Raw genomic sequence first — 26,055 nt, forward strand, 5'->3', positions numbered from 1 at the left:
CCTGCAATTTCACATTTGAGTTCCTTCAAAACTCTTGGGTGAATACCATCAGGTCCTGGTGACTTATTACGGTTTAGTTTATTAATTTGTTCCAAAACCTCCTCTAATGACACCTCAATCTGGGACAGTTCCTCAAATTTGTCACCTAAAAAGAATGGCTCAGGTTTGGGAATCTCCATGTCTCATGGGGAGCCAAGCAGGATCTCTTCCATGACAACAAGGGTTACACCGTTCCCCTCACAACATCTTAGTGGAGATACAAAAGAGAAGGAGATGGTTAATCCAACAATAATAACTAGGGCCCTACCAAATTCACGGTATATTTTGGTCAATTTCACGGTCATAGGATTTTAAAAATTGTAACATTTCATGATTTCAGCTATTTAAATCTGAAATTTCATAGTGTTGTAATTGTAGGGGTCCTGATCCAAAACGGAGTTGTCGGGGGGTCGTGGTACTGCTACCCTTACTTCTGCACTGCTGCTTGTGGTAGTGCTGCCTTCAGAGCTGGGCAGGTGGAGTGAGGTTGCTGCTGTCTGGGAGCCCAGTTTTGAAGGCAGAGCTGCCGCCAGCAGTAGCGCAGAAGTGGTATGGTACTGTCACCCTTACTTCTGCGCTGCTGCCAGCAGAGCTGGGTCCTCAGTCAGCAGCCGCCACTCTCTGGCCACCCAGCTCTAAAGGAAGCAGTTCAGAAGTAAGGGTGGCATGGTATGGTATTGCCTCCATTACTTCTGGGCTGCTGCTGGCAGGGCGCTGCCTTTAGAGCTGGGCATCTGGCCAACAGCTGCTGCTCTCCGGCTGCCCAGCTCTGAAGGCAGCACAGAAGTAAGTGTGTCAATACTGCGACCCCCCCCCCTAAAATAACCTTGCGACCCCACTGGAACTCCTTTTTGAGTCAGGACCCCCAATTTGAGAAACGCTGGTCTCCCCCGTGAAATCTGTATAGGATAGGGTAAAAGTACACAAAAGACCAGATTTCACGGTCCATGACGCATTTTTCATGGCCATGAGTTTGGTAGGGCCCTAATAATAACTAAAAATCCAAAGAGCAAAACAGCTATTTAACAAAATATGAACTCATGAAAGTAATCACAAGAAAAACAGTAATAGGAACACAAGCTTCTTGCCTCCTCTAGTATAATCACTCCAAACAGAGATGCTCACTCTTGCAAAAATCAGGATGGTTGGTCTAAAGTTGATTAATTGTAACACAACATTTGCTCAGGCGACTTGAATTCAGAGAAGAGCTTATGAAAAAATTCCCAAACACTTCTATTCTAAAGAACAAATAACAAATCTTGATAGTGAGGAAATGGCAGTATAGAGCCCAGGTTGTAAACATATAGAGTAGTTGGTGTTCTAGAGATATTAGATTTTTTTTTAACTTTAGAGGGAATCAATTGATTACACTTTTCTTCTGGCTGTTTGAAATCTTAGATACTTAAATTCCTAGAGTTTTTAAGTTTAAAATCTAGGCTTTTATGTAGTGAAGGTATAAATGGTGTATGTTCTTATGCTGTCCCTTGTACCAAGATAAGGCATGCCTTGCATGTTTCTTCTGGAAAATAAGATTATACATGTAAATATAGTAAATGCTATTGTAATAGATAAATGTGCTGAGAATGAAACTACTCGTATTAAATGTAAGTAGTAAAATACATAGAATGGATAGTTATCCATTACTGTTAATATGTTGATAGCTATAGTACTACACAGCAGAAGATTGTAAAGAGCTGTAAATGAAGTTGAAGATTTTACCTTTGGTTACTCGCTTTGAGAGGCATCATAGCCTAGTGGACAGATCACAGAGCTGGGAGCCAGATACTCTTGAATTCTAAACTCAGTTCTACCACTGACTCTGTGGCCTTAGGTTAAGTGATTTCTCCATCTGCCTTTGTTTCCCTGCAAGTAAAATGGAAATGTCAGTGATTCCTTGCAGGGTTTATATGGTTGCTTAGTGCTTTGAAGATGTAGTGTACTTTCATAAAATGCTAAATATCATTACTGGTAATTTAGTTCTGGATAATTTTGTATGTAAACTTTTTCAATCTGGTAACCCTCTTTAATTTCAGTGTCTATGAAGAATCTGCAGAGAGTCTACATCAGTTATCGGACAAGCTCCCTGCTCCTGGTAACTTCACAGGCTTGTGTTTATCTTGAAGGTCCCTGTTCTGAGGAGCTTGCAGTCTAAGGACAGACAGTTAGAAGTTAAGGGAAGGGGAGCAACAACTGAGGAATTTTGAAATGTCAGCTAGTTTCAGTCTAGGTGGCATTGCAGAAGTGGGTACTTGAGGGACTTAAACATGGACAGGGTATTTGCCTTGTGAATAAGCTCAGAGAGGTTGGACCATGCATGTGGTGTAGAAGAAGTGACGGAGGTAACTGACTGTGAGAAAGCAGATGGAGTTGAGAACATTGGCAGAGAGGGGGTGGAGGGTAGGTAACATGAAACCCAATGTGCAAGTGTGAGTAGGGAGGGGGTATTATAGAGAGTTTTGAAGCTTAAATTTGTTTCACTAGCTGATGGGTGGTTTGGGATGTCAGTGGAGAGATCCAAAGGAGAGTGATGTTCAGATTGACAGGCAAAGACAATGACTGGACTGAAGTGAGCATTGTGTGTTTTTTGGGAGGCCAGAGTAGAAAATGTTGCAGTGGTCAAAGCAGAATATAGAGGGCCTGAATGGCGGATTTCACTGTGGGGGATGGAAAGAAAAGTACACACCTTGGAGATGTTGAGGAGGCTGAAACAAGACACGTCTGGTTGCTTGGGGCAAGGAGAAGGAGGAGTCAAAACTAACTTGTATATCATTGACTCGAGTCACAGGGCTGGAGTTGTTGATGGTGATAGAGAAGGGAGGGAAGTAGAGAACATTTGGGAGAGAAGATAATGCATTTTGGTTTTTCTGTGGCGCATAAGCTGATGACAAGACATCCAAGAGGGGATGCTAAAGAGACAGGCTGAAATTCCAATAGCAGTGTTTCAAATCTTGTTCCTACATTTCTTGATTCTGCCCCTTTAACATACCCGATCACAATCAACAGTAAAGCATATTTTCTTAGAATGTTTTATAAATTTGGCTTACTCTTTAAAGTGAGATGAATGCTTGGCTCTACAATGTCATAGTATCACATTAATTTACATCATATGTGTTTTATTTACAGGAAGAGCCATGGTTGATGTAATACTACAGTCTGCTGAAAGAGATGCCCCCAAGTTAAAAGACTGCTTACCTGCTATTGGTGCCCTGAAACATCTGAGAGAATGGCATTCTGCAAAAATCACTATAGCAACAAATGACAATAAAGGGTACGTTTTATTTTTTTTGTTTTTGTTTTTGTTTTTTGGTTTTTTTTTTGTTTTTTTTTTTTAATTGTTCAAGCAGGTGCATTATTTGTTTTGCATCAACATATACTACTGTTTTTAAATAAAGCTTATGAAATGTCTTAGTTCTTGACAGGTATTCTTTAGGAAAGTATGGATTTCTCTCTTAGAGAAGAGGAGGAGCTATCCAGACAATTCTATCATTGTAAATACATGCTTTCAGCAAAGGGGCCAACAGAAATACAGCATTTAAAATGCCTCTAATTTCTAGGGCACAGTATATAAATATATTTGATCTCATTTTACTTAACTTTGCCTCCTATATCTAGTTTTCCCTGATATTCTGGCTTCATTTTACATAACATATTGTATAAAGTTAATATATTAGAACACACAATTATTATTGATTAACTTTGAATCTGGGTTTGTATTTTTTATAAAATGGGTATCAAGATGCTGTTTTTGTCTTTTGAAGTAAAGACTATTGACTTGAATATTTTTAATTACACACAAGTTTGCTGATTGCCTATTACCCTCTCACCTAGTCAGCTCAGTGTAAAATATAGAATGACTTTGGATATGTTTTATTTTTAACCACAAGTCATTCAGCTGTTTTTTTCCCCATGAAGAGAATTGGGAACTAGAGTAGGGGTGCCTAAGCTTTGTGTCCAATAAGTAGGCTCAGTCCTCCATTGTCTTGCTGTCATTTGCCATAACCATGTGCTTTCTTTCAAATCCAAGCCTGGAATTTGGGACAGAGGGTTAATCCCATAATATGTTACAGTGCTCGAGACCTGGTCAACAAAATTGTGATAAAACAAGGAAACTAAATGCTTAGTCCTGAAATAAACGCCTATAGCTAGAGAAAATATTTACTTGTCATAAGACACCTGCTAATACCCACAGAGGGAGATGAAAAACTATTATGATCAATTTACCATGATGGAAAATTCCTTCCTGATTTCAAGTATGGCAATCAACACTTCCCTGTGCAACCTGCTTCGGATCAAGTAGGCTTAGCTCCGTGCTGTGCTGCATATCCCTTATGCATAATGAGGCAACCTAGTCCTGCTCTTACAACATGTAAACCCACAAACGATGAACAAGGGTAGGGAGATCCTCTAGTTGGCAAGAGAAGCCAATGTCTTCCCTTTCTATCCATGCCTCCTTATTCCCCTTAGTACACAGAGATGGCCAATAGTAGGACGTGCAGACCACAAGACTGTTAATTACAAGCCGACTCATTTTGCCAAGCCAGCCATTGCTCGATACATATCAATGCACCCTACTGTCATCTTTGTGGAGCATGGAAACACCTTCCCCTGCAGAAGGGGGAGCCAGCATTTCTGTAAGAGTTTGTACTTTTCAGAGTACAAAGTTATACATATTTGTCTGCGTTTACATATTTTCAGAAGTCTGTTTAGTGCTAAGATTTAGTAGATACATTGGATTAAACCACATAGCATGTTAATTTGTAAAACTAGGTGAAATGAGATTCGTTATTTTTTCTTTACATTTACAGTAGCTGGCAAAAAATTGCAGACTACCTATCAGCAGATGTTGTGGCTTCAGATAATCTAATAAATATTATTGATTCAAAAGAGCTGTGGAGAGGAGAAATTCAGATATGGGAAAGAAAGGTAAATTAATTTTTTCTAGTTTTGGTTAGCTTTGTTTAGGTTCACTGTGTACACATGGTGCATGAAATTGTTATGGGATACGTATTGTATTATAAATGCTTAAACTTCATGCTGTCATCTGAATTTTTTAACAATCTAATTATATAGGAACAAGTTTTAATAATTAACATTTTTTTTCCTAAACAGAGACAGTACAAGCTGATTACTTCCCCCCCCCACCCCCCAGTAGAACTAAACTGTGGAGTTTCATGGTTTAGGGGCTTAACTTTTTACCCTCTTTAGTGTGTGTGTGTGTGTGTGTGTGTGTGTGTTTAAGCCAAATCTTTTGTTGTTCATGACCAACCATTATCCTCTTTCTGTGCTATTTTGTAGTACTCCGATGAAAACCCACATCTAGCACTTGTGCAAAAACAGCAACCATTCAACTGTAGAAGACCCTGCTTGTGTTTGCAATGTCTTAATCTTGATACATTACCTGGTTACCCAACCCTAATATTATTCCTACTTAGTTGTTTGTTGAAATCTGTTGGGCCGTATCCTTTTAAAGTAATTGTATATCTAATTGACTGAAGAAAAATGGGTTTATTAAAATAATGCTTTGCTTTATGTAAACTTTATTTCATTCTTCATCTGCTAGTTGCACCAAATGCTTGATATGCAAGAACATGAGAATTTTTCTAACCTAATTCATCTCATTAACATCAGGCTTTATATCTGCCTTTTTTTTAATATTCTGTCTATTTTCTTTAGTTTGGATTTGAAGTTAGGTTTCCAAAATTTTGTATAAAGAGTGTCTCGGCCAAGCCATTCAGCACATCGCATTTAAATACTTGCTTCACTGCCAAGAAAACAGCACAATCAAAGACTACTAATATTTTGCCAGAGGTAAGGCCTGTGTTTGATCTTTCTTTGAACTACAATAGTTCACTTTTTTCACCTTCCTGAGAAAATTTAATAATGAGGGAAGTGGTAGTCAGGATTCAAAAACAAATATAAAAGTACTGACTCTGTAACGTACAGCTCTTACGGCCTATCTTGTTCATATTTTATCTGGATACTATCAGTGATATTTGATCTAATTACATGTCTAAAATGTGATACTACGTTCTCAAAGTAGAAATGAATAATGGTTCTGATTTCTTAGCTTTCAAAAAATTTAATGTTAAATACTGCTGAAGCATATATTCATTTATTTACTTGTACAAATACACTTTATTATTAAACACTTTTTTTCTGAAAATTGCTTGTACCATTTTTACCCAGTGGAAATTGGTCATCTTTTAAAGTTTAAAAATCAAAATCCATAGTTATTGGTGGAAAATACTTAATATAAAAACCCTTTAATGTAACTATATATATATGAATGTTAATAGTTTTTTACAGTTAAAGCTTCTAAATATATTTTGTCATTAATTGTATGGTCTTGAATGATTTTTATTTGTAGTATCTGAGGGAAGATGGGCTCAGAAGCAGCCCTGCACATATTATTTCATATGCATATGTGTATTCTAAGGAATCTATTGGAAGAATCGTTTTAGGGACCTTCCATAAGTTTGCCCTTTTAAGATGTTTAATTATATTTTAATTTGACTATATTGCAAAACCTTCCTCTCTTTCTCATTCCCATTTCCCTGCTTCAAATGTGTTCCTAAATAAGGACCCAGTTCAGCAAAGCACTTAAAGCAAGTGATTAAGTCCCATTGAAATAATATCCAAAATATAAAAGTTACAAATTCTGAATTTAATTTCTTTTCAGGTTTTTCATTATTATGGTCCTGTGTTAGAATTCATGCGGCTGGTGGTGCTCTCAGATCTGCCATCCTATTTTGTATCCGGTCTTGAATTTGAGCTGTATCCTTTTGTTTCAAAGCTCATCATCTCCCCCCTCCCTCCCCCCGAGTGTTTGCAAATGGGTGGAAGAGAACGGGGGCTGTGGTGGGTTACCTTAATTTGCTAAACTTATGATGTATATTTAGTTATGTCAAAGGTGCTTAGATTATATAGACAGGCACCTTTTAGCTCTTCTATAAAACTAAATAAATAAAATAAAGATGCATATTAATATTATTAAACTATTTTTCTGATTATAGCACCAATTACATCAAGTACTGCCTAATATATAGGCTGATGTGAGACTATGGTAATGTTTATCTTTCTGTAGCATAGTGACACTTCTCTTGTTATAGAGAAAATATATCGCGGCCAGCACATCCCTCGGCCCGCGCTGCTTCCTGCAGCCCCCATTGGCCTGGAGCGGCAAACCGTGGCCAGTGGGAGCCGCGATTGGCCAAACCTGCGGAGGCGGCAGGTAAACAAACCGGCCCGCCAGGGGCTTTCCCTGAACAAGCGGCGGTCCTAGTTTGAGAACCACTGATCTAAATGGATGTGGGACTACTTTAATAGACTGGTATGATCAGTAAATGCATCGAGAAGTACTTTAATTGACTGAGTATTAAAACATCCTGAGAGAATATTAGACAGAGAATTACCAAGCTTTGGAGAACTAAGTTTTAAAAAATTGTCACAAGTGCTCAGACTAATTAGCACTATTCAAGTCTTGCTGATGGGGGAACTACATTCATACATCAGTGCCTTTTTTCCCTGATTGGCCATATAACTCTAATAAGTGTAGTGAAGTCCCTCTTGCCACCAGCCAAGAAACGTGCTTATTTTTAAAAGATGGTTTAAGAAAAACGGTCCAGATTTAGAATTAAAGATAAGAGGAATTCAGTATATTAAATTTAACACCAGAGCATTTTCTTTTAAAGTGATCAGCAATTAAATTTAAGAAAGAATAGAGACACTGGACAATATGTGGTTTGACAATTGCGAAAATAAAACGAAGCACGATAAGAAGCTCTTCTGCCGTGAAGGGTCTCCCCTTAAATGACCAGCTGCCAGTACAAGGTGAATTTAAATACTGTGCAGCATAAGATGGAGAATATATTGGTATACATGCCTCATCTAGTCATTGCATTAAATATATTGCATCAATAGTGTCTTAATAATAAGTAAAACACTTCCAAAGATGTATACATTTAACCTCTGACTACACTGGTGTTATTTTAAGCCCTCTCTTTATGACTATAGTAAATTTAATCCATGAGCTCCTTAAACAAAATTCTTGTTAGCACATGAGAATGCATTTAGTATTTAAGATTCCTTTCCTCCTCCTAGTTATTGAATTACAAACATTAGGTGCACACCATGAGGGCTGCAAGGTTCAATAAGTAGTTCAAACTCATGCTCTAAAATATACACTTGATCAGGAAAAGTTTATATACATTTTATGCTGCTTGCAAAAAAAAATGTGTTAAATTAGATGAAAGTTTTGTCTTTAAGGAAAACGTTTCAAATATGGAGATATTCTGCATCTGCTTTAGCTTCAATTTTAACTCTGAATCACTTGAATATAGTTTATTTTATCTGAAATCCTCCAGATGGGGAAAAATTTTCATTAGACATTCCAGTTCTAATATCACCTATTCATAATTAGATCTAATTAAACATTCTCAGGAAATTGCAAATATGTTAAAACCTTCATGCACCCAGAGATATATTTTGAAAGTTTTTTTTTTTTTTTAAATCCCTGAACAAGCGGCAACCCTCGTTTGAGAACCACTGATTTAGATTGTACTATATATAAAAAAAGAGTGAAATTCCTCCCACTCCCAAGCTTTTCAGAATACAGAATTACAAGTATATTAATTTAAAGAGATTTGTCTGTTACATTGAAACTGACATCTGTAGCAGTTCTGCTGTGAACTGGAGGCAGTATTGTAGCTCTAAGGGTATGTCTGCGCTGCAAAAAAACAAAATAAAACCCCAAACAAAAAGTAACTATGGCAATGAGTCTCAGAGCCCAAGTCAACTGACTTAGGTTTGCGCTGTGAGGCTAAAAATAGCAGTGTAGACGTTTGGACTCGGGCTGGAACCTGGTGAGAGGGAGTGGATCCTAGAATCTGCGCTGTAGCCCAAGTACAAAGCTCTGTGGCACGAGCCCGAATCAGTTGATCCAGGCTCTGAGACTTATTGCCACGGGTCTTTTTTTGCAGTGTAGGCATACCCTTTAGTGTGCTGGGTTAATAGACCATAATCCTTTATATAGATTGTGCATAGGAATATTTACATAATTTAAAAGACATTTACCTAACAGAGAAGCAAGCCTCCATCCATAGTAGTAATTATCCCTACATGTAAAAAGGAAAAAGATCATGGATTAGTTTGTGATATGCAAATAGCATGGTCAGAAGTAAGCAAAAAGCCCTGTCTTTACAGCCTGATAAAATAAAGTAGGCTCACAGCCTTATGAAGTTTGTCATGCTTAGTTTTGTAAGTGGAGGTATAAAGTGCACTTGAAGAAACACACGGTCTTTGATCTAATGCCATGATAAAATTAAACAAATAATCTTAGCACTCATAGTTGGGCTGACAGGTTGAAACAAAGAGGGCCATGCTGCTATTTGTAGGATGAAGAGAAGTGGGTATTTTGCTAGGCACTCCTTATTTTGTTATACTGACACTCCACTAATGTTGAGCTTTCTGTGTGAAGAAAAGCCTTAAGTGGTTTTAGTGTGTAAAACTTATTTCAGTGTGTAGAGACACTTTTTTACACAAAATGTGTATAAGTTAAAGGGAATGGATAGCTAAGGAGCCCTTTATCTTCTAGCACACAAGTTAAAATATCATTCAGACCAGCACTTTCTTCAGTTGATACCGTCAGTCTGATTCTTATGCTGCCAATCAAATGCCTTTCAGAACTAAGAGGTGATGGTTTTTATTGTACAGAAGGATATTCCATGTTCCGTTAAATCAATACACTTAAAAACAGAGAAATTGAGGAAGAGGAAGAGAATGCGGTATTTGAAGAAATATAATTGGGCTTCTCATTAAAGCCCCCAATAAAGTACAAATATCACTGTAGTCAGAACACAAATACCCATCTTAAACTGAACCCATTCATTATAATGAACAGCTTTCTGTAAAGGACCCACCAGGAATCATTCACTCACATACTTTGAGCATACCAGAAAGGAAGAACATAAAAATACAAATCTAATCTGTTATCAAGGTCTGCGGGATATATCATTTATACAGTTTAACCACTTTTCTTTAAGACCTCATGAGTAGAGGCCTGTCAGTACCTCAAAGGATTAGATCCTAAATGATTATCTCAAGACTATCACCTGCTATTTTGGTGGTTGTTGAGTGCAGAGTGAAAGATGGATCTCAGATTTTGTTCTAAGGAGCAACAACAAAAAAGTAAAGAGAGAAACACAAGAAGGCAACTCACCACCTAGTGGTATGAGTGCTGCTGGTGCCTGGAGTGCCTCAGTTATGACAGTATATCTGTTGCTTTGTAGAAGTTATCAATCAAATCTACATTCAGTGGGAAGTTATAAGAAATTCAGGCTTCAGCAGTAGCATCTGATACCAGCTGATTAAAATCTTACTATATATTCCTGAAATAAGTCATTAACTATCATAATGGTAAGAGATTCAATAAAGTATATAAATTTTTTTCTCCTACATGGTTACCTAAAAGCTTTCAATAAATATGCTGTATATCATAACATATATTTACAAAATGCCTGGGTTAGTGTATTACCCCATCTGATACAGAGAATTTTATTCATTATAATGCTTTGACAATAATGAGGACTGGTGGTTTAGTTTGTATTTAGGTGGATTGAAATGTTTCTTTATGCAAAATATGATCATGCCATGATTTATAAAATAGCAACAGGTAAAACTATTTGAAGATGTGGCTCCTTAAACCTTTCTATACAGGAACTTGGCAAGAAACAATATCAATGAAAAGTCTACACTGTTTTTGGACCAGATTTCTTCTCTCTGTGAAAAGGTATAATTTTTATCAACTTTGCAGCAATTTTTTTTTCAAAATTATTTGTGCATAATCTATTTCAGTGTACTTTTAATTTAACACCTAATCTCTGTGGAGCCTCCTCCAAAATTTTTCTTCTAGGGCCTTTAGATATGTGTGTTTTATAGTTTCCAAGAACAGAACTCAAATGCCCACTAAATTGTGAACTTCAGCTAAGTTTTCACCTTAGCATATCTTGATACTCGCTCTGAATCCCACTCATCCTCACTCCAATAGCTGTCCTTGTCTGCTCATTTTCATAATTCAGTGTAACCCTTTAACAAAAATTACTGACCCCACCCTCTTCTGTTCCCACAAATCTTTTTTTAAGTCCCTTTACAACAAGAGTCCCCCTTTTTCCCCCTGCCTACCTTCATAAACACAAACAGCAGAGTACTCTGAGTAATTTTTTTATGTTCTGCAGGACAGTACATTGCACAGATGCTATACTGTTGGGCCAGCCATATCTTCAGTGTATTTGCTGTATTCGTAGATTTTTAAGACCAGAAGGGACCATTAGATCATCTATTCTGACCTCCTTTACGTCACAGGCCATTACATTTCACTAGTTACCTATATGTGGAGCACAGTTCATACGAGCTGATGTAGTGCTTCTAGTGTAGACCTGCCCAAAGTCACTGATTTCCTCGCAGTGTTGGACATTCTTGCCTCCTAGGGAAATAGGAATAAAAACTGGTGATAGCCTTATCCCTCCATTTCTCATGTTGAATGTTGAGGAAATTTCTAACCACCAACAGTGCATTCTAAATGCTGTTGGACAAGCCACTGTATTATCTTACCTCTTATTTCTCTAAATGCAGAAAACGAGAAGGCATAGTGCATCATTTATTTTGCAGTCCTAGGCTGACGGAGATGTTTTTATTTTTTGCAGATCGTGATTGCAAGAAAAGCCGATATATTTCTATATTATCATTTTTGAAAAATTGAGAACATTCTATAATTTTCGTAGGACAGTGCTTGTTAACTCTTTGCTCAGATATAATAGTTCTTGCTTTTTCTTGGTACCATAGCTCTGAATAATTCTGCAGTAATGTTCATTTGAAAATGCTGTTTGCCTGAATTTTTAAGGCAATATAGGTATGTTTACACAGTGTTTCTGATGTTTATAACTCTAATCTACAGTAATCAGAACATTGGCTGCAGTGAGCAAATTGATATGATTATGGAAAGTTACTCATGTTATAGTATAGAGTTGTGATTCCATTATAAAACCATATTTTTAAGGGTGTACAGTATAGGTGTTGAAAACTGGCTCTGGTTGTTCAGCTTGATATTTAGGATTTCTGCTAAGGAATGTATTTTCCTTAAACCTCTTCTTCATTTCCTACAAATAAACAGCTTAGTTATTTTAAAAATATACCTGTTCCAAAAAACAAACAAACCACAAGGTTTTTGTGCATTGGTATAACTCAGACAATTATGATGTGTAAAAATGGTATTTAGCAGACGTCAATTATGTATAGTAACTTTCATTTTTACTCATAATTAAAAAAAAGCTTTTAGAACATTTTATGCATACTTATTATGATAAACTAGAGATGCTCTGACAATTGTGTGTATCTGTACTAGTAGATTGAAACTGTTCTATAAGTTTTATATTCAGTCTACTAGATACAGTACAATGCATATTTGAAAGTATATCAGAAACTTGCTGAAAAATGTATTTTTCCTGATACCACAGCCTGAATGTTCAAGTAAATAAGTATAGTTACTTCTTTTGTTCTCCTTATTACTAATATTTATTGTCCTGAGAGATAAATATTGGCAGAAGCAACAACCAATGTCTGAATTTATTTGGGAAACAGAAAATATAAAAAAGATATGTCTTCTCTTGAGAGTGGAGAGTAGCCTACTGTGGCTCTTTATTGGAGTACACAAATAATTTCAGATTTTATTATTATATGAAGATATTGTTAGCCTTACCGGATTTAGGTTGAATTGTGATTTGCAATTATATTGTGAATTAAATCTCTGTATCAGGCATGAAACAGAAAATACAATATATGTGAATCCAGCAATACTCCATCTCTTAACTTTCCCTTGATTTTAAAAAGCAAACTTTTCACTGTTGGGAATGCTGCTTCTGCTTAACTCAACTCAGCATGATACCAATAGAGACAAGTCCTGTTTGACAGTGAACAAAAAAAGGAAGGAGTGTCTTTAATAGAAATGTACTTTAATCAGCCTCTAATCAACAGCTAAAGAAGAGGAAACCTCTAGTAGGTATAATCTAGTCAGATCATGCTACAGGGTTTCAGCCAGTCACCAACATGGATTAGGAGGGAATCCACCCCCATCCTCCCACCCACCCCGTATTCTGGGAGAGTTTTTTAAATCTCCTTCCTCTGAAGCATCAGGGATGACCACAGCTGGAGATGGTACACTGAGTGGGATGGGCCAGGGCTCTGAGATGTTGCTGAGTATTTGAGCATTCCCCCTCTCAGGTGCTAGGCTGGCCAGTTCTTGCTCAGGGTCTAACTGATTGCCAGAACTGGGTTCGGTAAGGAATTTTTCCCCACGTCAGATTGGTTGTGAACTTGGGTTTTTTTGCCTTCCTCTGTAGCATGTGGGTGCAAGTCACTTGCCAGGATTATCTAGGTATATCTCACATAATCATATCCCTGCCATTGTGGGGGCATCAGGATTGGTTTACCTTAGTGCCCTCTATTCTCTGCCTGTGGCACATAATAGCCTAGTCTCATGTGGGTCTCATTTATTTTGGTCTCATTTCCATTGTTGGGCTTGTGTGAGTGGTGGTGGCCTGTGATGTACAGAGAAGTCAGACTAGATGTTCTAGAGGTCCTTCCTGGCTTTGAACTCTATGACTATAGGAGTAATATTGAGTGCACTGTTTTTGATCTTTCTATAGGTAGGCGCCTTATTTGTTTTGCCTTGCAATGTAAACAACATGTTGATTCCCTCTCCTGGCCAGCGGAGTACAAAAAAATGGAAGGAACATATGGCCAAAAAACCGAAGGTCATAACCAGTAAGTAATGTATGTGTAGGGTGTTGTGTTTATGTGTGCATCGGGAGTATATAATATAAGTAGGCTTGGCAGAATTTGATTTTTATTTTGTTATTTCAACAGATAAAATCAATGTTTATTTCTAAGCATTTTTTTTCAGGTTTTTTTGTTGATTTAAATTTTCATAGTTGCAGGAAATTGGGGTGGGAGGGTCAGACAATAATTCTTATTGACAGTAGATATTGAGATTAAAAAAATTAAAGCTTTATAACCATTAAAATACAAATTGTCAACATTGCATATCAAAATATACAAAGTAAATATTCTTAAATTAAACTCAAGTTCTCAAGCAGAATTTTTCTTTCTTTGCCTATCTAAATTTTGATATCGATTTGAAATAGTTTTTGTGTAGTATGGTGAAAATGACATTTACCAATAAAAATCTAATCCTTTCAAGCCTAAATATAAAGTTATTAGCACGAATATAGAATAGTTGCATTACTTCAAAATGGAGCTGCACTGGGGCTAGCAACAGTGACAGAATCTCCATAATATACAAAAGGCCTTAGTTATTATAAGTTCAACTGTGCAATATGCAGAGCAGAGAAAAATTAAAAATAACCTGTGCAAGTTATATGGTGGGTCCAGCCAGCTCTCGGATCGGGGAATGTAAATGTGGCTTAAAGGTCCTGTTGTGTGCCAGTCTTCAGGTTCAGTTGAGGATCCAGCTCCTAATGTCTCTCCTTTCCTTTTTATTTTAAAAAGATGAAAGCCTCATTTTACAAATTAATTCAAGGCAATCGGTTTATGTTAACAGTGATATGATACACTGTAGTTAGCTAACAATGATAATAGCTGCAGAAGTTGTCAGGAATCATTGGTCAGTATAACTGAACAAGTTACTTATGCCCCAAGATTTTGACCGTACTCTCTAGAAATTTGTAATTAGATTATCATGGACTCTTTCCAATCCACTCTCTCCATTGTGCTATACATTGTACAAACACATATGGAAACATGGTCTCTTTCCTGAAGAGTTTACAGCCTAAGAAGACAAGTGACATAGGTTTATGGGAAGAGGCATATGATCAGATAATTCAGTATGCACATATATTTGTAGTCCTCAAAATATATGATAAATGAAGTGTCAACTATGCTCATCTGGCCTCTACCTGTTATGTCAGAGGTGTATCTTGAGGAAGAGATTGAAGGAGGAAAGGATAGTGGCCTTACAAATCTGTTAATGGAAGACATCCATCTATATGGGGCAAGCATGGAATAGGCAAGGTGACATTTGCATGAGAAGCAGCCACATCTGCCTATTTGTCATCATTGGCAAAGAGGAGGATATATGGGGATAAATGACAGGGGAGAGAGGAGCAGGGTTGTGAAGGCTTCAAAGCGAGGGCAGGAAGCTTAATGCTGTGAAACGTGGGTTGGGCTGGGTGGGGGAGGGGAGGGAGAGAGGAAGGGCAGATGTGATGTGATTATAGAGAAGATTAGCTGTTGGGTTTTCATTGATTGGAGTGACAGCACGGATGAAACCACGTGAGCACAGAAGAACATTCTCATATTGAAGGCTAGTATACCTAGTCTCCCAGCTCTAGTGGAAGTACGTTGTATACCACTTTCTCCAAAGCCTAGCTAGCCTGTTTATAGTAAATTGAATAGGTGCTGGTCCACAATTTCTTAATTATGTGAGAGAGGTACAATGCTTCATCAGGATTAAAATATAAAAAGAAGTGAAAACACCCTTTCTTGACATCTCAAAATGAGAATGTGTCTTAGGTGAAGAGAATACTGGAGGGGGCGGCGGGGACGGGGACATAAAGAGAATACATAGCAAGAATGGATGTCTTGAATTTAATCCTTGTACAGCTATAGATACCAATTTGATTTTTCTCCCTAATTTAAATTAAAACTGTTATAGAAAACATTACAATATTTTATACAATATTAATACAGATTATTTGTTGAACTTTCAGTGCTTAAATCTGTCTAAAATATTATTTGTTGAGACAGTGTTATATATGCCTCAATCCAAGAGGGATAACAAAGCTTGAAGGTGGTATTAAGTGTTTTGATCTTTGAAGCTTAATACAGTATTCTGAAGTGCTCAGTCTCTGAGCTTCTTGTGTTTGCAGACATCTGTCAATTTAATAGTTTGTATAAAACATGGAAAAAATAGTTTCTTCAAAGTTATTACTGTCAGGTTCAGTAATAGATTTTATTCTAGTACAATCCATATGATCCATGCTTTTGTTAGGAAATAGAATGGAGTATTTTTCATATGCTTCACAGCAGACATTTCTTGCTATCCTTATACTTTTAATAGAGATTTTAAATTTTAAATCTATTTGGATAAATACCCCCTTTGTGAGTATTATCTGTCCCATAATAAAAAGCATTTACAGAAATTTACATAGTTAATGAATAATTCTATTTTCTCTCTTTTTTGGGGAGGAAGAGAGTGGTGAGGGTGGCTAACACTTCATAACACATTTCTAAAAAATTAGGATTGTTTCAATCCAAATATTCCAAGAAGGGTTTCCCACTCACAAAGATTCCATCCACCACCACCCTCTTTACAAATGTAGCAGACAGTGTACAGTTTTGCTCCTCTTTTAGGATAGAACTGTAACTTTTTTGCCTCATAAGGTAAGATTTAAGGTATTTATCTTCTCATTTAATAACTGAAATTGTAGGGAGCACCTCTCATCCAAAGATCTCAAATGTATTTTACCAACTACATGCAGACATTGCCTTCTACATATGGCAGCAGCATTTAAATAACACACAACTATATTATCCAGTAGTTCAAGACAGAAAGTAAAAAACAACAAAAAACTGCAACCTTATCCTGTTGAAATTAAAGTGATATGTCAGGCAGAATACGATAACCCAATCAGATGTTGTCAAGGATACCAGAATTAACCTTGGTAATATTGTAAAAAGTGCCTAGGAATACCTCATATTTATCTCTTGTCCATAAGCATCGTACTAGGATACAGGTTGAAAATTAATGTGAAAGAATCAGTGGCACATCTGGATTTGGTATTTGCACCTGATGTATTTAGAATATTTTAGAGGTCTCCCATCAAAATACCGAGCACGTTTAATGCTGCTGGCTAATGTGATCTGATTCAGTCTCAGCTGGCAAGGCTAGAGGCTATGCAAGTAACACCGTGTTAGAATCTAGAAAATATTATGCAAGAGTACTTGTGGCACCTTAGAGACTAACAAATTTATTTGAGCATAAGCTTTCATGGGTTACGAAAGCTTATGCTCAAAGAAATTTGTTAGTCTCTAAGGTGCCACAAGTACTCCTGTTCTTTTTGCAGCTACAGACTAACACGGTTGCTACTCTGAAACCTGAAAATATTATGCTTATTTTAAAGACTTTTTTCCCCTCAGAATGGTTCATGATTATCTGTTGGTGTTTGCTTAGTTCCAGAAGTTGAGTTAAAAGGAGAGTCTTGCCAGTATTATTTCTTGGTACAAAGCAATGGCTTTGGAGGATGTAAAGCAACTTTGATTCATTCAGCCAATCAGATCAATGGCACAGCCACTCTTGCTTTAATAAATGGAAAGCTACAGACAAGCACAGAAGAAACACAGTCAAGTAAGGCTTAAACTCTGTTTTTTAAGCGTGTCTGAGGGGTTGGTGGTGGTGACTGACAATATGTGCAATTTATTTACAGTAATAAGGTGGGAAAAACTAAGGGGAATAGTTACATTTGATAACAAATATTTTTGTTTCAGCAATATACTTTTTATTCAGACTTGTAAAAAATTATTTAACATTGATGGAAAAGTGCAGAAGAACTAATAACTTTAAACTAAATCTTTTAAGTTCAAATTAAAATGCATGTGATTTCAAAATATTCTATATGAGATGCACAGCCCATCATTTTTGATACCTTCGTTGCCACATGGAGCAAAGAGAGTGCTTTATTGTACAACTCCAGTTAAAATGAATACTTAAATCAGACTTGCAAAAATGTTATGAAAATTGACCAGCCTAGCCCAAATTCTAGTTGCCTACCCTTGAGGTGGTGATGATAAAAAACAACAAAAGTAACTATTTAATTTGCTTGTCTGAAATTTTTTTTATTTTCCCTGGGCAAATGGACAAGTCCAATTTTGCAAGGCTGACTTAGATGACATTCAGATAGAAGAAGTCTGTTCCCTTATAATTGGAGGAAATCAAAGTGGAATAGAACTGACTGCCTGGTCATAATAGTTTATCCTAGTCAGATGAAAAAGATGGTGGGAGAAAATCCTAAAGTCCTTCCCAATATATTATAGAAATTGGGAACAATGGGTTATTTTCAAACATCAAATGCAGTAGCCTGTTTACCTCCTATGCATGTTAATTATATTAACTGCAATAACATATCAACATATTAAAAGTCTGACTTTAATGCATAACAGCATGGAAATTCAAAGCTAAGGATTAGGCAGATATGTCATCCAGACAATGCTTATTTATTACAGCATGTAATATGGAAAAAGATTGCCAAGCATGTGGAGACCTCCTTGTTAGTTATGCACAATAAAGTGACTCCTGGGTGGATTTTCAGCCTTTGATATTAATTTCCTTGCTTTAACAGGATTCAGCCAAATACTAAATTCTAGCTGTGGCTTTCTTAATATGAAATGTGTAGTAATGCGTGTAGATAGCTCCTTTAAGAAATAAACATGAGCTGGTGATTTCCTAAGTCATATGAGACATACCTAAGAATGGCTTTCTCATAATCCATACAGGCTTTTGTACTGGTGACTTCATCAGATCTCTTCCACGTTTCTATGGAGAGCAGATACTACAGAGAGAAAAGAAACTGGCTTATGTCCAAGCATTTGCCTTGAAGGAATGTCTCAGTAAGTAATGGAGAGAATATCGGATTAAATCACCACTGGATCTCAAATCGATATTCAACAAATATATCTTCATTTTGAATTGGATGTGACAGTGCTTATTTTATAAAGTCCAGGGAAGATAGTCTATGAAGAAAGAATAGAAACATTTAATATTGTTTGCAGTTAGGAAACAATTAGTAATATATCTGTGATGACTTGTTGTTATGTTTTTTTTTTTTTTAAACCTGAGAGATGAAAGAGCTCTGATTTTTATTTTGGTGTGTTAGAGTCTATATTTCGTGAATATGTTGTGGAGAGCAACCAGGTTTTATTGTTGAAAAGATGATTTCAGAAAGAGACTATTGTGGTGATTCAGTACTGTGCTACTTTGTAGTTGTTTTTGTTAATCTCCAGCAGTGTATCTTTCTCTCTTCCTCTCTCTCTTTTATTTTTTAATGGTGGAGGCTGAATGTCTATTAGAGATTCATGTTTATTGTAAGTGGGTGTATCATTGTAAACCGGACTGAAAGGTTTTTCTCTTTAAGTGACTCAAATTTGGGTTGGTAAGGAACATTTTGTTTGTCCCTTGATATTTAATCTAGTTTCATTGATCGAGCTGATTTAATTAAATGAAAATGTAGCTTGGAGAGACTGCAGTTTTAATAGCCTGATCATAATGTAAATGGCTTGCTGTTAACAGGAAGTCACTAGATTGAAGGTAACTTTTGTCATAAAAAGCACTTGTGAAAATGGTCTCTAAACTTCAGCCTTCCCAATGTTCCACATGTGCTGATGGAATAAATTAGTAACATGTCCCTAAAGTATACAATATTGCATGCCTTGTCAACTAAATTCTCTCCCAACCAGGGTTCAATCTTTCCTAAATGTTTAGCAGCTTGAACAGTAATTTTTCCCCCCTTTTTCTTATTGTTTTGCAGAGAGGCGGGAATCAGGCGAGCAACCTTCAACTGTTTCTGCTGATGAGCTCAAAACTCTGTTCACACTTACTAGGGAACGTTTTTTAGAGTTGTATGACACCAGCCTTCCAAAAACTATTCTGCACAAAGCAATCAACAAAACTAGCCCCTACACAATAACTAGTGGTAGGCATCTGTATTAGAAAATTCACCACTGTTTTATTGTTTTGTTTTTTGAAAAAGCATCTGCAAACAAGACTTTTTATTCACTTATTGCAGTTACATTAAAATGAATGTTAAAGGAATTAATCCAGAGAGAGAGAAAAGTGGGAAATCCATAATATTTGCATTTGTGCATTCATATAGCAATTGTTCTCACCAATGGACTGTTGACATCTTTTTGGGTATTGCTGACAATGATATTATGATTTCTGTATGATACTGAAAGCTCTTCATTGAATGAATGTACATCTTATCATGTTCTTAAGATATTCTTGTCCAACTTCACTACAAAACTGTTCATATGTGAGAAGTAGTACCTTTTTTTTAATATCACCTTTGTTTTTGTTTTTTTTCACACTTTCATTGAAGAACTATGGTGATATTCTATCCAAGTAGCCTTTTTTATATTTTTACCCCATTAATTCATCTGTTTAATTCCCACGGAAGAATAAGTGCATACATCTGGGATTCGTGGGCATTGTACTAGAATAGCAAGATTATTCTACGGAAGACCCCGCACCTACCATATCGTATCACAATTTTAATAAAAAGCTTTCCCAGGTTCATAGCTGCTGTTTACCTGTGGCATACCTAACACATATCTCTTCAGTCAGAAAATTGTTTGCTAGCAGCAGTTATTTAGGCCCACAGCAGTATATGCTGAATACAGTACATCGTCGTCTTGAGTGATGATTTTAACACATGCCGATAGGGACTGTGAAATTTTTTTGTATGTCTGGAGACTTCTCTAGAAGCAACCACTAAACACACCACACACAAATGTGCAGGATTTCCTAGTCAGTATAAAACTGAACAAGATGTTTCCTTTTTGAATTATTTATCGAGAAATGTTGCCAGCATCATATATTTAGGTAATACCTTCTTTGTAGACATTATTTGTTCTGTCTTTGCTCGACATTAATTTTAATCTGATATAATTCATTGGAGTCACAGATAACTCCAGTATGATTGCCATGTGATAGCCAAACGCTATATTACCATGTCTGCACCACAACCTTTCCTCATTACAACTCAATGTGTATTGCTACAGCATGATTATAAAAATATCACAGTGTCAGGATATTGCACCAGGATTATTTTGGGACTGAATTTACTACTGTGTGCTCTCTTTCTTCCTTTCTTGACCACTGGGAAGAATCTTCATGACTGGTTCATTTCCTCAGTACTCTTCCCGCTGCCCCAGATGTGCCTGGCAATGTGGAGTGTGCTACTGTGAATGGCTCTGTATTTCCCTCCAAAAAGCAGAGCACATGGATATATATTCAGTTAGAGCCACGTATTCCATGAAAGCCTCTTTTGGTGCCTTAAAGACTTGCCATGAGGCTCTAGAGCCACAATTTGAGTATCCTCCTATTAGTAGTAATAAACCTGGCTCTTTTGTTTGAAAATAAATGGCATCCCATTTATTTTCAATCAGCTGACAGTAATAGCTTCGTATTAATCTAACTCTGTTTTTTTTTTTTTCCCTCTCAGAATCTGAATTAATAGGACCCAATCCTTTGGAGTGGCCAGAAAGAAATGTTCTTCAGAACTTGGAAAATTTTGAAAAAATTAAACAAAAAATGAGGTAATGATAAATACTGTGTATTTTCTAAACGGATGACATTAAAGATCATTCTACAGGATCTGTGAATGTTCACAGGGGTTTTGTAAATCTCGTAAAATATGTTTAAGGGTCCTACAGAAATGAGGAGAGAAGGGAAATTTATGTAAGGTTGAAACTGGGTCCCTGGTCCTCTGCCATTTCAAAAGGTATTGCAGAGGTGTTTCAGTATTTGAGTGAGCATTGTTATGCAGCCTTTTGATAGAGCACAGTTCTAAGTTTGTGACGTTCCAGTAGGCACAACTGAGTGGGTAAAAGATAAAGGCCATAGCCACACTAAGAGCTGGTGCATAAAGGGGTCAAATTTGCGCAACCAGTGGCAAAAGCTGTAATGTAAACACAGCGGAGCAGTTTTTGCCACTATGTCCCAATATAGACGCACCATTAATCTTTTCGTGTTGCTTCATTTAAAGCCAGGGTCATAACATTTTTAAAGCATAAGAGAATTAACAGAGGTTTGAAAAATTTTCATTATTTAGACTCGTGTTGAAATGCTGCTCCTTTGGGTCTTTTACAGCCTTATGTGATTAGGTATTTAACTTATCCTTATAATTTGTTTCATTTCACCCTAACTCCCAATTGCTTTTTCTTGGTCTTTGTTCTATTGTGGATCTTTAACATTTTACTGGATAAGCTTACAATCAATTTTCCAAATGAATTATCATGGGTTGCTTTTTTCTTTCAATTTACAAAGTCCCAGGGTGGCATGGCCTACATCAGAGTGTTGGGAGGAATGTCTCACTTGCAGCCTCAACGTAGATCTATGCTTTCTTGTGCCTTTTCAAAACACTGTCCTTGCCTCTCAAAACAGATAAGATTATCTTTCTGCTAACCATAGCTTTTGACAGGTATCTCAAGGACCCTTCTATCTCTTAGATTCAGTGAATGTCACACAGGTCCTAGGTGAAATAAATTTATTTTATCCTATTCCCCATTGGTGAGTTTTACTCTTCCTAAAGCAGCACGGCGAAGGTTCTCAGTATTAGAAGAGGAGACAGTTTGCTGTCCTTGAATTAGGTGCATTGAAAGAATTATGAGGGGAAGGTTGTACAATACTTTCCTTTTAGTTCTTACCTTTAACTATGCTATAAATCTCTCTTTCATGAGAATTAAATTAATTTTCAAATATATAAAATTTGCCCACAGGCTTGAGAATCTGAATGTCTGCTTTCCATCCCAGGATTAAAATTATCAGCTAAGCTGTAAAACCTTGATAATAATTTATATTGGGAAGACTGGTAGAGCCTTGACATTGAAACCATTTTATTATGAGCTTTTCAATAAATATTTTGAAATGCTAGTTCCAGTAGTATTACACTGGAGATAAACCATTTTTAATTGCTCTAAACTAACGACTCTTGGCAGGACAGATTTACTTTATTGTGTTTTTTCCCCAGAGTTTCTATGTTGGCGCATTCCTCTGAGCAATTACTGGGCCATAAAGATGGTCAGAGGGAATCACTGACATTGCTGGATGCTAAAGAGCTACTGAAATATTTCACTCCAGAAGGGTTGCCTATTGGGGATCTTCAGCCATTACAAATTCAAAAGAGGTAAGGTCTCAGAATGCACAAAACCTCAGGGCCAAATTCAGTACTGATGTAAGCAGGCACAACTAACGACTCTATTGCTGAGAATGAATTTGGCCCTCAGAATCTCCTGCTCGGTTTTGCTGCTCACAATTGTGTAAATGATCATTTATATTGTTGGTGATGTTGGAGAATAGGCTTTGAATATGTCAGAGCTGTCCCAAATAAGCACCAATGATTAACCTAAGTAGCTTTTCCATTGCAGTTGAAAGTATGAGGGGTTTTAAATCTTATCCCCTGCAGGTGGGTCAGAGCCACACGTTTTCTAGCATCTGACAGAGAGCACTTGGTGGATAGGAATAGGGAGATTGTACCATTTGTAGGGGACAGCATGATAGTGTGGGCGGAGGAGAGAAAAGGGGAAGCAAGGTGAAAAGCTTGTGGAGACTATAATGATGAGAACCATACAAGATAATACTTAGCTCTTATATAGCACCCTTCTTACATAGACTCCAAAGCACTTTATGAAGGAAAAGGGAAAAATCCTGCCCAGTTTACAGATGGGGAAACAAAGGCACAGAGAGGTGAAGTGACCTGCCTACGGTCACACAGCAGGCCAGTGGCAAAGTCAGGATTATAACCCAAATCTCCTGAATCCTAGGCAGCCCCTGATCACTGGAGCCTGCTGCCTCATGGACAGAGATGGGGCAGGAGGCACATGAAGGGGGCACATGAAAGCAAAGATGTCAGTAGGGGCAAGATTATAAAGGGTCTAGTATGGGTGGATCATCAAATTTGATGCAGAACAAATGACAAGACAAGGGTGGGAGGCAACTGGGTATTGGTGAAGAAGAGCCAAAGTGGTGATTGGAAATCAGTGTTTGATAAAAATCAAGTCCAGAGTGAGGGAGACAATGAGTGGAGAGGTCAGATCAAAATTGGAGCCTGATAATTAAACCTATTTTCTCCATGGAACATGTTGTTGTACATTAAATGGAGTTACTTTGTGTTCCCATCCCGCACTCCCTTTTAAACACAATTTTAAACACAATTCAGCTCACAAAAGGATACTGATGACCGTTTGCATCATTATCACTGCAGAATTGTCAGAAGAATGTACCAGCTCAAGTACAAAAATCTATGTGTCCTCTCTGTACCATAGTGATTGATGGTAAAGAAAAACATATTTACTCGTGTCCAAAAAAATTACTTTCCCCAAAAGAATGGGCAAGTAGAATTTTGCAAGACTGATTTAAATGGCACTTCACTTATTTCAAGTGCATTGCAAACATTAATTCTCTCTGACAGAGTTCCACAGATCCTCAGTGTGAGTTGTCACCTGTCTGTAGCTATAGGGGGCAGAATCATTTTGAAATGCTAATTGGAGGGCTGATGAGGGAGTAGCCCCCACCTTCCGAAGACCCCATTAGTTTTATTCTGCTTCCTGTAGCTACTGGCAGAGCTGTAAAATCCAGCATCTAATGTGTGAGAGAACTTTTGTTAATTAGTCATTTGGACAGCATTTGGTCTAATTTGGACATATTGGATACCCTAAAAAAAGGGTGGGGGGCTTGAAGAGGCATTTTGTCTCCTCTCTGGAGGGTATGATAGCTGTGCCATCTGGCAAATATATAGCACTGATTGGCTCACTAAGGGATCCAGTGACAGGCCAAATCATGTTAGCAGCTTTTAAATATTTCAGGTCAGTTATTTTGGGGAGCCATTTGATCAAGTGGTGGTGCAGTCCTCAGATAAAGCAAAACCGTCCTTACAGAACATTTCTAATTCCAAATCTGGGAAAAGGAATAGCTATCTGTCTTACAGGCCTAAGTATCCTTTTTTGGCTACAGCAAAAGCAGATGGAACAAGTCTAAATCCAGAAAGTGAATCATAGAATCATAGAAGATTAGGGTTGGAAGAGGCCTCAGGAGGTCATCTAGTCCAACCCCCTGCTCAAAGCAGGACTAACCCCCAACTAAATCATCCCAGCCAGGGCTTTGTCAAGCCGGACCTTAAAAACCTCTAAGGAAGGAGATTCCACCACCTCCCTAGGTAACCCATTCCAGTGCTTCACCAACCTCCTAGTGAAAAAGATTTTCCTAATATCCAACTTAAACCTCCCCCACTGCAACTTGAGACCATTGCTCCTTGTTCTGTCATCTGGTACCACTGAGAACAGCCGAGCTCCATCCTCTTTGGAACCCCCTTTCAGGTAGTTGAAAGCAGCTATCAAATCCCCCCTCATTGAAGAGCCCAGTCTTCCCACAATGCAAATTCCAACACTAGTAACAATCCCTGACTGCAGTGAGGAGAGGTCCAATGAGCAAAAACTGGGGGGAGACTATTAAAATGTGAGGACCAATAACCTTTCTCAACGTCAGACAGATGGTCCTGGAGGTAGTGCTACAAAGTACATTATAGAATTTTAAAAGTTTCCAAATCATCATTTTTTCCCTTCTCCACTATCCTCATATCTGCAAACGAGGTGGAATATGCAGAAGGCCATAGATCATGCTTTGCAAATCAGTGTGACCGAGAGTGTTCCTGAGGCAGAGGTGTTCTCTGGCCATTGTTCAGTCTTGTTTCTGATACACAAGAGATCCAGAGAGGACATTGGACTTAAAACACCTGAACAGGTTCATAAGGAGGACCAGATTCAAGATGGAGATCTTGAAGTTGATAGTGACCGTGATCTGCCCAGGGAGATCACCTAACATCAGTCGGATGGCCTGCCTTCATGTGCCAGTTCACCAGGTGCATAGAATTCTGTAATTTGCTTATGGGACCAGTTGTTTTCAATTCAAAGTGCTGTCTTTTAGACTGTCCTCTGTTCCTCGAGTTTTCACAAAGTCCTTTTTTTTTTTTTTTTTTGGTGACTGTTCTCAGCCAGGGGATACATATGTACCTTTTTTGGATGACATTCTAGTCAGAGCCCATCCAAGAACAGATCTACTTGAGTAACTCAGACCACAATCCAAATGCTGCAGTAGCACAGATGTATAGTAAATTTTGTAAAATCATCTTCTCATCTCAACACTCTACTTCATCTTAAGGTGTTGATAGACACAGA

At 37.4% G+C, this 26,055-nt stretch overlaps 1 protein-coding gene across 5 annotated transcripts in view; it reads left to right on the forward strand.

Moving 5' to 3' along the window:
- The window catches only part of MTBP (MDM2 binding protein), a 62,541-nt gene that overhangs the window by 10,071 nt on the left and 26,415 nt on the right, over window positions 1-26,055 (forward strand). For 2 of the 5 annotated variants that reach the window (XM_008171640.4, XM_065586072.1), the window contains 12 exons: window positions 2,073-2,131; window positions 3,163-3,307; window positions 4,845-4,962; window positions 5,713-5,847; window positions 6,719-6,813; window positions 10,753-10,825; window positions 13,737-13,854; window positions 17,282-17,455; window positions 18,601-18,714; window positions 19,632-19,796; window positions 21,327-21,420; window positions 22,854-23,009. In XM_008171640.4, the coding sequence (XP_008169862.2) occupies window positions 2,073-2,131; window positions 3,163-3,307; window positions 4,845-4,962; window positions 5,713-5,847; window positions 6,719-6,813; window positions 10,753-10,825; window positions 13,737-13,854; window positions 17,282-17,455; window positions 18,601-18,714; window positions 19,632-19,796; window positions 21,327-21,420; window positions 22,854-23,009 (1,446 nt within the window). The remainder of the gene's footprint in view (window positions 1-2,072; window positions 2,132-3,162; window positions 3,308-4,844; window positions 4,963-5,712; window positions 5,848-6,718; window positions 6,814-10,752; window positions 10,826-13,736; window positions 13,855-17,281; window positions 17,456-18,600; window positions 18,715-19,631; window positions 19,797-21,326; window positions 21,421-22,853; window positions 23,010-26,055) is intronic. The other 3 variants (XM_042861017.2, XM_024108239.3, XM_042861018.2) reach the window with 3 other exon arrangements.

Source organism: Chrysemys picta, chromosome 2, assembly GCF_011386835.1.
Source record: "Chrysemys picta bellii isolate R12L10 chromosome 2, ASM1138683v2, whole genome shotgun sequence".
NCBI classification, from domain to species: domain Eukaryota; kingdom Metazoa; phylum Chordata; order Testudines; family Emydidae; genus Chrysemys; species Chrysemys picta.